The sequence below is a fragment of the Primulina huaijiensis genome, chromosome 7 (genome assembly GCF_012295235.1).
Source record: "Primulina huaijiensis isolate GDHJ02 chromosome 7, ASM1229523v2, whole genome shotgun sequence".
Lineage (NCBI taxonomy): Eukaryota > Viridiplantae > Streptophyta > Magnoliopsida > Lamiales > Gesneriaceae > Primulina > Primulina huaijiensis.
In genome coordinates this window covers 19,364,294-19,375,290 of record NC_133312.1, presented here as the reverse complement: position 1 = coordinate 19,375,290, position 10,997 = coordinate 19,364,294, and the positions used below count along the sequence as shown (strand labels likewise).

Below are 10,997 nucleotides of genomic sequence, written 5' to 3'. Positions count from 1 at the left end.
GAAAATAAATATATGTATTTGTATAATTTTATGGTAATAATATGGTGTATATAATATTAGTCATATTTAAATAATTATGTATATCATATCACATTATTATAATTAGGTGTCATAAGTTATTTTGTTTAAAAACCTTATAGGCTTTTATACTTGTCGTATCCCTTACCGGGAGTGTGGGATGTCGTCTTAACATCCTCCCAGGATTTATAACAAGTTTTTGAAAAAATTATTTTTGTTATTTCTAATAATAACATTATATTATATATTAAATATATAAACAATAAATAAATAACAGTAAAATAAATATTATTACTTTTGTTACTTTTTTTTCTGTTCGGAGCTTGGAAAAATATGGAGGACTTTTAGAGCTTCGTGCTGATAACGTGTTGTGAAAAAGTAAAAATTTACGGTAAAAAGTAAAAATCTCAAACTCTTAAAATTATCACACTACACACTTTATAATATTTTTCTCTCAACTCAATTGTGTTTTTTTTCACAAATGAGAGATCTATTTATAGAAAATTTTTACAAATAATCCAAAAATAAAATATATCATTACCTACATCATCACACACTAATTTTCAACATTCAACACCTAATTTTACCTAATTTTCAACATTCAACATTCACATTTTCAACACAAATATTTTTCACATTTTTAAATAATTTTTCAACAAATAGTTTCTTCTATGATTTTCTTTCTTTTCTTATCTTTGCAGTCGCACACGTTGCTTATGCATTTGCAATGGCGGCTTTAAATTTACGCCAACTCACCCCTTTGTCCCCCTATTTATATTCTCTCGCAAAGCGACCCCGTAACTTATCATATTTACCCTTTCTCCCCATTTCTCGCAGTCGAACCAGAAGCTTCTCACTTTCGACCATGGCTTCCGTTGCTAAAAAGGTAACAACTTTTTCATCACTCCAATTGTTGTATCGTGTTTCACTGTGACTCTGTTGTTTCGTGTGTAGGTGTTGGTTCCGGTGGCGAATGGAACGGAGCCTCTGGAGGCGGTTGTGATGATAGATGTGCTGCGAAGAGCCGGCGCCGATGTGACGGTGGCTTCGGTGGAGAAGCAGCTACGCGTTGATGCTTGCCACGGTGTCAAATTAGTCGCCGATGCTCTCATTTCGGATTGTCACGATACTGCTTTCGATCTGATATCTCTTCCCGTACGCTATTATTTTCTGTTCTTTTACTCTGTGTGTGTGTGGGCGCGCGCGCTCGCGCCAACAAGGAAACAATCGTTTTGTGTAACTACTGTTGGTGCCGTGTTCCATTTCATTGTTTTTTTTTGTTCATCTGTTTTGAAGATCCCAAAATGGTGGTGAAACAAATGGCATTAGATACCTAAGTGCGCTTTCCTTTATTTCTCATTGGTTCGCAGCAGCCATTTATTTTCATCATAACTTGATAATTTGTTTCCTGAAATTTAGTACCAATGATATGGCATAGGGAGGAATGCCTGGTGCAGCCGCTCTTAGGGATAGCAAAACTTTGAAAAGTTTGGTCGAAAAGCAGTCTGAAGAAGGTCGGCCATATGCTGCAATATGTGCTGCTCCTGCTGTTGCACTAGGGTCGTGGGGCCTGTTGAAGGAGTTGAAGGTATCAAAATGTCAAATAATATGTCTGTTGCCATACTTCTACAGTTTATGTGGAAGACGTTCTCTAATGATTGCAACTCTTTATTCTTTTGGCAGGCAACTTGTTATCCACTGTTTATGGATCAATTATCATCCAAAGTTGCCGTTGAATCCAGAGTGCAGCAAGATGGCAAAGTTGTGACTAGTCGTGGACCTGGAACTGCATTCGAGTATGCTGTTGTGCTGGTTGAACTGTTATATGGGAAGGAAAAGGCTGATGAAGTTTCAAAGCCTCTGGTATTGCTACTTTGCCTTCTGATCTATGTTATTGAAAAGGTTGAACAATGAATAATTGGGTTGTAAATCACAGATAGCATAAGTTGAAGGTTTCTATTACTGATACAGAAAATTTCTAAGATACAAGGAAAGCGCTTTTTGCAAGTGTTAGGTACAATGCGTTGCTAATGTTGATGAGTTGTTAAAGTTTATGGTGGCCGTCCGAATTTATTTATATATGCTTGGCACTTCGGATAGTGTTATTTGGTCATTTATAGGTTGGTGTTAAGTTGATCCTCGCTAAGAAATTCTCTCTTGCCACCCCCAGCTTTGAGTCTGAACTCATTTAATGGTTTGTAACTTCTCATAGTACATTTTTGTGGCTTTGTGGGATATGATGCATTGATGCTTGCTGTAAGGAATAGCTGAAGCAAACAATGCTTTTTACAAGTAAAAAATTATACTCAAATTGGGCTGCAATAAACAGTGCTAATTTACGATAGATAAATTTTAAACGTAAAACTTTTGTCGTAATGTCTTCATTATTGTATTACAGAGTTTTAAATTGTATTTCATTTTTAAGTTACGCTCTTTTTGGCTAAATTCGTTTTCTGATTCATTAACTTGAGCAAATAAGTTTGTTGTACAGCATTTATAAACTTTTTTTTTGAAACTGATGGCTTCTACTTTTCCATTTAAAGGGAGTTTATAGTGAATAATATAATCTGGACTGTTTTCTCTGTTAATTTTTAATGAATTCTTTTGCATCGGAATGTCCAAAACTCCAATTGCTAGGACTTAAAAATGATCTTGACGTGTTTATGCTTGAATACTGTGCAACCAATAATTTGTGCTGCTGGTTTATTCCACATTCATCCCAGCAGCTCTAATTACTAACTTCAGATCTTTACAAGTAAAGAGTGCCTAGCTAGTAAGTAGGCACATGGTCTGGGGGTTTTACCAAAATTTGTGATATATTTCTAAGACAGCTAACTCATTTTTTTATCCAGGTCTTGCTTAGCAATCATGGGGATGAATATACCTTTACTGAGATAAATTCAGTCAAATGGACGTTTAATAATTCTCCCAAGGTAGCTAATATTGTATTTTATGTTGTATATTATACATATATCCCATGGTTCTATCTATTTGTTTATATTTTTATTTTTGTGTTAAATTAATGATACCTTACAGATATATCTTGAAAAGATGAGCAATAAAATACAATCTCTGAATGTGAATCTGCAGCTTACTGGTTAGGTTAGAGTTGCTCTGGGAACTGTTGGTCTGGTTGTTAAAACCATTATTTTATGTTGTATTTTGCATGATGCGACGAGATGGCATGCTATCCATCATAGTGAATGATGTAGTTTATACTTTTTTCTTCTCTCTTTTGAATCACTTGTGATTGGAGATTAGGGGAGAAGAAGAAATGTTACAGAGAGCCGCATATGGAGAGGCTCCAAAGATAAAACTGGAGGCATAATTTACTTCATGAACAATAGTCTAGCTCAGAAATTTATTTCCATATTCCCTAACAGATTCTTGTACCCATCGCTAATGGAACTGAGGAGATGGAAGCTGTTATTATAATTGATGTACTCCGACGAGCAAAAGCTGAGGTGGTGGTGGCCTCTGTTGAAGACAAACTGGAGATTTTAGCTTCAAGGAATGTTAAACTAGTTGCTGATGTACTTCTAGATGAAGTCATAAGTCATTCATATGACCTTGTTGTTTTACCTGTAAGTTGGCCATTAAACCACATTTATCAGATTTATGCTGCAAAACACGGTATAAATGTTTTAAATCTGCCATTCGAACAGGGGGGACTTGGTGGTGCTGAATCTTTTGCAAAGTCAGCGAAGCTGGTAAATTTGCTGAAGAAACGGAGAGAATCAAACAAATTATATGGAGCAATATGTGCTTCTCCAGCTTTGGTTCTTGAGCCTCACGGTTTGCTGAAGGTAATGTGTTAAGATACTCAGGACAGAACCTAGAGGGGAGGGGAGAGCTTTTGGCAGTTATCGCTACTCAATTTTTTTTAAATTAATGTTTTCGGTTGGAGTTTCTTTGTCATTTTCCAATCAATTACTTTAGGGTGTTTGGTAGGCTTCGCGGCAATATAAACTCTCCTAAAATAGTTTGCATAGTTCCAGTTAATTTCCTCATAAATCTTTGCTGGATGTCTCTCAGGGTAAGAAAGCTACCGCCTTTCCGGCTCTGTGCCACAAACTCTCGGACCCGAGTGAAATTGAAAACCGGGTGGTGATTGATGGAAATCTGATCACTAGCAGAGGACCAGGAACTGCAATGGAATTTTCGTTGGCTATTGCCGAAAAGTTTTTCGGAAGAGATAAAGCCCTCGAGGTTGCCAAGACCATGCTGTTTGTGCAGCACTAGAGTTCTTAGCGGCCATGACAATGTTTTGTGATGTATGTGGCCTGACGGCTGAACTGTATTACCGATAACTAGTTCAGAGCAATCAGAATTACGGTGAGATTCCCGTGTGATGTACATTGAAAAATAAAAAAATCTTGTGTGTTTATATTATCCGGTTGTGCAGAGTGTGTCTATTTTAATTATTGGTGTAGATAAAGTTGAAATTTTCAAATTGAGGGTGAAAGGAACAAAAAAATAACTTGGAAATACTTATAATTCCGTAGTGAATATGGATAGTATTGGTTGGACTATATTTCAATTTTAAATTGTGATAAATTTAGCGTACAAGTATGTATCAAAGATAAGTTTCTTGAATTTTGACATATTTACGTGATATTGCTGGGTTCATAATTTTAGTGTTTGGAGTGAAGCATTTTTTTACTTCAGATCAAGAACTAACCGATTTGGAAGTTTGTCTTTTCCGCATGTTTGTCTATGTCGGATTGACTATGTTGATCAACACTGTTAAATTGCTTTGGAATTTTTTCACCTGATTATAGGTGAAATATCGGAAGTACACTTGTTTATTGAAAATTAAATTGGTATCTTATACTTTTAACTTTTATAAAAGTACACGAAAACTTTCTCCATCAGAAAATCTGGTTAGTTGATGCATTTTAATGATATTTCGTATATCAATGATTAAAATATCAACGAACAAAACATTTAGAAATAAAATTCAATTTATTACAAATCATATTTCAGTTTGTAATTTATTCTAAATGAATGTTGTTGTTTCATCCAGTTGGATCTTACAAAATCCAATTAACATAAGTAATCAATATTTTATTAAAAATCATGATCAATATTCTTCATCTTCTTCGTGAAAAATAATATTTGGATATAAAGACATGACATTATCTCTACTCAAAATCTCAAAAACAATTATTATACTAATGATGATTTATGAAGAGTTAAAATTTTACAATATTTTATTCAGAATTTTTTTGTATATTAAATTATTTATTATTTTTTAATTATGGTAACTATTTATCCATTCTAAAAAAGGGTGGTTTCTGAAGAATTAAAATTTTACAATATTTTTTCCAGGAATTTTTTGCAGATTAAATTATTCACTATTTTTTAATTATGCAACCAGCTGTAATTTGTAGGTAGCTCTGGGGTATTCGACGCACAGACCTAAAACCCTCTTCTCACACCGACTTGTACGGTATCGCCAGGGTTTATCGAAAGCAAAATGACCACTATCTATGTGTCTCGATCACTGCGCTCCACCACCGCGCAATCTTTCGCCGCCCTTCTCCGCCGTTCCTGCGCCACCTTGCGCCCGCTTGTCTCAGCGTCGTCCAACTCCCATTTTCTCCACCTTTCTCCACGGTTTTCCGCCAGATGCTTCTCAACTAGACGGACCGCTTCTTCTCTCAACGATCCGAACCCTAACTGGTCGAACCGCCCGCCGAAGGAAACGATATTGCTCGATGGATGTGATTTCGAGCACTGGCTTGTGGTGGTGGAAAAGCCAGAAGGCGAACCTACTAGAGATGAGATCATAGACAGTTACATCAAAACACTTGCTACGGTGGTTGGCAGGTTTGACTTCTTGTTTTTCTGAATTTATTTTTTTTTTAAATTTATTTTGAAAGTTTGAAATAAAATTTGATTTTTTGAGGCTCAGGATAAGTTTATAGCCGATACATCGTTCAATCGTTAAGCTTTTGGCCACTGTTAGCTTGCTGGTGGTGTGGATGAAATGAATTAGAGATTATAAAATGAAGTAATTTGTAGTATGGATAAGTTTATAGCCGATACATCGTTCAATCGTTAAGCTTTTGGCCACTGTTAGCTTGCTGGTGGTGTGGATGAAATGAATTAGAGATTATAAAATGAAGTAATTTGTAGTATGTAACCACTGTAGACATGGGGATTTGTTTTATGGCAACTTACTATATTTTAGGGCAAAAACTATTCTTTTCCCCGTGGAGAAAGAATTTTTGTTCTCTCGAGCTGTCGCTTACTATGTTACTTGTTAAACTTTCGGACAAAAAGACACCATTCATGACAAGAGTTTATGATAACTAGTTGCTTCTGAAGAACATGGCGTGTGAAAATGTACTTTATATGGTTCTGAGCTGTTATGTCAAAGCCAACTCCGTGTTAATTTGAAATGGCGAACAGTTTTGGTTAATACCCTCTCAAGCTTGTGTCTTTTGGTTGATTTTGTTATGTTGTTTTGAAAGTTATGAAGCATGAGTTTCCTTGCGACCAAGCAGTTTGAATTTGCCATATGAGAAGATTTGTTCAATTAATTTTATTCCGTCCGTGTTTCATATCTGTGCTTATGTATGTATAAATTGTGATATCGGTGCTCATTTTTTCTTTTGTGGTGTATAATGTTTTCACTTATGAACTTTTCAGCGAGGAAGAGGCTAGGATGAAAATATACTCAGTTTCTACTAGGCATTACTTTGCATTTGGAGCCCTTGTCTCGGAAGAACTTTCATACAAGTTAAAAGGTGATATGAGTTTTATCAGAGTTGTTGGGTTGATGAGATTTTTGGGTTTTGCCTGAATTAGATTTTTATTTTTGGTCCAGAATTGCCGAAAGTTAGATGGGTGCTACCCGATTCATACTTGGATGTGAAGAACAAGGATTATGGAGGTACAAAGTTTGTGATGTTTGTGGCTTCACTTGGATGTTCTATGTTTATTGAATTTCTTTGTTGTTTATCTGGTCATGGTTGTCACTCTTATAATTTTTTTTTTCAATTCCTAATGGTTCCAGACATTGTTTTATGAAAGCTTAATCCCCTTTTTTCCTTTTTGAATAAGCCATTTATATCCAGTAGTCATTCTGGTAAATTTTCTTGGCTTCCAAAGCATGGACAGTCGCACACAATCACAAATATGCATATTGTTGATTTTATGTCTATATTTTCTTATGGATAGCATTTATCTGTTGGTCATCATCGTGCATTCAGGATAACATATACAAAGCCCCCAAAGCTTTGACTTTTTTTGGTGGTATATCAATCTACGGAGAGTCATGAAGAAGCTTCTTGAAGATTTTTCTGGTTGTCTTGTGTCCGTAGTACTCTTCCTAGAACATGTTCTGTTTTGCTAGCTAAGGTTGTGTCAAATGCTTTGATGTTTCTAATTCTGAACTTTTGTCCTCATACGTGTATTGCCTCTTGAAGGTTGGTACTTTGGTTTTCTGCCTTGCATATGTGATGATATTCAAATATGATCTCATAACTTTCACGTTTTGGTTAATGCAGGAGAGCCTTTTATCAATGGAGTAGCTGTTCCCTATGATCCTAAATATCATGAAGAGTGGGTAAGGAACAATGCGAGGGCAAATGAAAGGAACAGGCGCAATGACAGGCCTAGAAACTTTGACAGGTCTAGAAATTTTGAGCGACGAAGAGACATGCTAGTGAGTAATCAGAGCCCCGTAACCAATGTTGGAGGGCCAATAGGTAACATGGGAGGTTCTCAAAACATGTCTGCACCACCACCTAATGAGCCCAATATTGGTTCGCAACCGAACATGCACAACTATCCTAATAACATGGGAGGACAATCAAACTATGGGGGAGGCACGCCACCAAACTATAGGGCAGGGATGCCTCCTAGTAACATGGGAAGAGAGCCAAATTACGCCGGACGTGAATCTCCACTAATGGGAGGAGGGCCAACAGGTAACATGGGAGGTTCTCAAAACATGTCTGTACCACCACCTAATGAGCCCAATATTGGTTCGCAACCAAACATGCACAACTATCCTAATAACATGGGAGGACAATCAAACTATGGGGGAGGCACACCACCAAACTATAGGGCAGGGATGCCTCCTAGTAACATGGGAAGAGAGCCAAATTACGCCGGACGTGAATCTCCACTAATGGGAGGAGGGCCAACAGGTAACATGGGAGGTTCTCAAAACATGTCTGTACCACCACCTAATGAGCCCAATATTGGTTCGCAACCAAACATGCACAACTATCCTAATAACATGGGAGGACAATCAAACTATGGGGGAGGCACACCACCAAACTATGGGGGAGGCACACCTCCTAGTAACATGGGAAGAGAGCCAAATTATGCCGGACGTGAATCTCCACTAATGGGAGGAGGGCCAACAGGTAACATGGGAGGTTCTCAAAACATGTCTGCACCACCACCTAATGAGCCCAATATTGGTTCGCAACCGAACATGCACAACTATCCTAATAACATGGGAGGACAATCAAACTATGGGGGAGGCACGCCACCAAACTATAGGGCAGGGATGCCTCCTAGTAACATTGGAAGAGAGCCAAATTACGCCGGACGTGAATCTCCACTAATGGGAGGAGGGCCAACAGGTAACATGGGAGGTTCTCAAAACATGTCTGTACCACCACCTAATGAGCCCAATATTGGTTCGCAACCGAACATGCACAACTATCCTAATAACATGGGAGGACAATCAAACTATGGGGGAGGCACACCACCAAACTATAGGGCAGGGATGCCTCCTAGTAACATGGGAAGAGAGCCAAATTATGCCGGACATGAATCTCCACTAATGGGAGGACAACCAAATTACATGGGCGGACAGCCGAACTACGGGGGAGGCGCACCTCCACCCAATATCGGAGGGCAGCCGAACTACGGGGGAGGAGCACCTCGACCCAATATCGGAGGGCATCCAAACTACAGTGGAGGCATGCCTCCGAGCAACACAGGAAGCTATCCACCGAATAATTTCAGAGGAGTGCCCAATAATGCTTCGAACTCTCAGTATGCAACTAACAACGGAGGAATGCCATATCAATCTGGTCCAGGAACAAGTCATAACAACTTTGCTCCTCGTACAGGATCTGATCCAGGACAAAATGATAAAAGTTTTACCCCTGATATTGGATACAGTGCCGAGCAAAATCAGAACTCCACTCCAAATATCAGACCACCTGGTCCGGGACATCAGAATGGCAGTACTCCAATCACGGGTGGTGGAAATCCTTACCAAAACCAGAATCTACCTGGAAGAGACATACCTCCGCCTACAAACTATTGAGATATTAGTAGCGATCGAGGATGGAATTCCCAAGAACGAAGATTTTTGTTGTAGTTCAGAGGTTTTTGTGAGAAGCCTAGAATGTTTTATACTCTGATTGATACTGATATATAACTTGGTCAATGAAACTGAGATTTTGCGGTCCTTTGTTTTGCTAGGTGTCTGTCCTTTGGTGCCCTTTTCTGCAATTATGTATCTGCACACTGAATTCTTGTATTATTTTTGTTTAATTTTGTGAGAGAAGTCTTCGGTATTTAATGTGCATAAGTGCATGAATGGCTACTGTATTCGTCAGAAGCCAATACATGAATAGAAGTTACCTTGTATCTTGACCTGTGTAGTTGCCCCTGTGCTAAGTTTGTCATGGAGTTTTAGGTTAATACAGTTTCAATACGTTGCAAGGAAGTCTTACAAACCTGTAGAACTAAATGCATTAAGCCTGATAACAATTCCAAAATCTGTAGTTTGGGATCTAAAATGAGAGGCAAAATGGAAATTGAATCACTTGGATACAGTTCGGTTACGACTCAAATCGACCCACGAAAGAGTTGAACTATGATCTGTTCCAATGCCTGCTATCTTATTTGAACGACATACATGCATCAAGAAACTATGTTAGGAGCTTTTAAGGCTAAATCTTGTCTTGAAATTTGTGTTTGTTTTAGGTGACTGATGCTTTGTATGATTACGAGTCTAGCATTTCCATGCGCGATCTTCCCACGTTAAACAGTTGAGGGCTTAAAATTTGTCAGCCAAAACAAGAAAATGAAGGTGGCATTTGACGTATAAAGTTCTTCCTGGCTTTTCAAGTTTCTTCACAAAAAACAAATAAAAGGGTCTTTTTTGGGAGTACCTGTTAGAAATTAAAAAGAAACAGACAAAATATAAACGAGGCATCATTTATATTTTTGTAAAAATTACAATAGTTTATGCTTTTACGAGTTTAATTTATCAAAATTATTTTAATTAATAATTAATAAATTATTATCTATATTTTCTTTACAAATATATTTATATATAAGAACAGTATTGATTTGTTTTTTTTTATTATTTAAACATATCTATATATGTCCAATTTAATATATGTTAATATAATTTTAATAATTCAATTTTTGTAAACCTTGTAAATAAATTTTCCCCGTGGACTGTTATTTATTATCACTTTTAATTAAGGTAACTAATTTTTAGGTTGATTGTGAAGTCCTTTTTGCTTGACCTAAAATACTCTCATTATTTTTAAACTTTTTTCCCAATAGAGAAACAAAGATTAATAATTATTTTTAAAGTTATTTAAAATAATCCATCACTTAAAATTTTATTTTATTTATTTCTAATATTAATTTTTTAGTTTTTTTTTCAATTGATTTAAAGATTGTAAAAAATAAAAATATGAATTTAAATATATAAATTTATATTATATCTACTAGTTTTTACACGTACAACGTGTATAAAGAAAAAATACTAGTTATATAATGATAAAGAAAAAAATACTAATTATATAAGTCTCTGAGTATCCATTCAAACCTGATACCAGTACAGATAACACATCTAGAACTATGCTGGGGGCAGGGGTCTCTTGCCCAATTTAAATTTTGTTCATTTTTGTCAAAATATAAACGATGCCTCGTCTATAAAACCGACAGATGGAAGTGTAGGCAGTGGCGGAACCACATGCATG

The 10,997-nt window shown here is 36.7% G+C and overlaps 2 protein-coding genes across 2 annotated transcripts; both read left to right on the top strand.

Moving 5' to 3' along the window:
- The first annotated feature begins 693 nt into the window (after nucleotides 1–693).
- Nucleotides 694–4,410, top strand: LOC140981038 (protein DJ-1 homolog A-like). The gene is made up of 8 exons (XM_073447253.1): nucleotides 694–904; nucleotides 973–1,173; nucleotides 1,457–1,606; nucleotides 1,702–1,881; nucleotides 2,871–2,951; nucleotides 3,402–3,602; nucleotides 3,684–3,824; nucleotides 4,054–4,410. Exons 1-8 carry the CDS (start codon nucleotides 746–748, stop codon nucleotides 4,258–4,260), a joined length of 1,320 nt encoding a protein of 439 aa, XP_073303354.1. The 5' UTR covers nucleotides 694–745; the 3' UTR covers nucleotides 4,261–4,410.
- Nucleotides 4,411–5,406: 996 nt separating this feature from the next.
- LOC140981162 (uncharacterized) lies at nucleotides 5,407–9,577 on the top strand. The gene is made up of 4 exons (XM_073447463.1): nucleotides 5,407–5,850; nucleotides 6,676–6,773; nucleotides 6,854–6,919; nucleotides 7,536–9,577. Exons 1-4 carry the CDS (start codon nucleotides 5,498–5,500, stop codon nucleotides 9,317–9,319), a joined length of 2,301 nt encoding a protein of 766 aa, XP_073303564.1. The 5' UTR covers nucleotides 5,407–5,497; the 3' UTR covers nucleotides 9,320–9,577.
- Nucleotides 9,578–10,997: the final 1,420 nt, after the last annotated feature.

What these genes read in the sequence shown, in the direction of transcription:
- LOC140981038 (XM_073447253.1), top strand. Translation starts at nt 746, where the DNA reads ATGGCGGCTTTAAATTTACGCCAACTCACCCCTTTGTCCCCCTATTTA. An exon ending in GCCTGTTGAAGGAGTTGAAG is followed by an intron (nt 1,607 to 1,701) that starts GTATCAAAATGT and finishes TTCTTTTGGCAG; the next exon opens with GCAACTTGTTATCCACTGTT. An exon ending in ATGACCTTGTTGTTTTACCT is followed by an intron (nt 3,603 to 3,683) that starts GTAAGTTGGCCA and finishes CCATTCGAACAG; the next exon opens with GGGGGACTTGGTGGTGCTGA.
- LOC140981162 (XM_073447463.1), top strand. Translation starts at nt 5,498, where the DNA reads ATGACCACTATCTATGTGTCTCGATCACTGCGCTCCACCACCGCGCAA. An exon ending in CTTGCTACGGTGGTTGGCAG is followed by an intron (nt 5,851 to 6,675) that starts GTTTGACTTCTT and finishes TGAACTTTTCAG; the next exon opens with CGAGGAAGAGGCTAGGATGA. An exon ending in ACTTTCATACAAGTTAAAAG is followed by an intron (nt 6,774 to 6,853) that starts GTGATATGAGTT and finishes TTTTTGGTCCAG; the next exon opens with AATTGCCGAAAGTTAGATGG.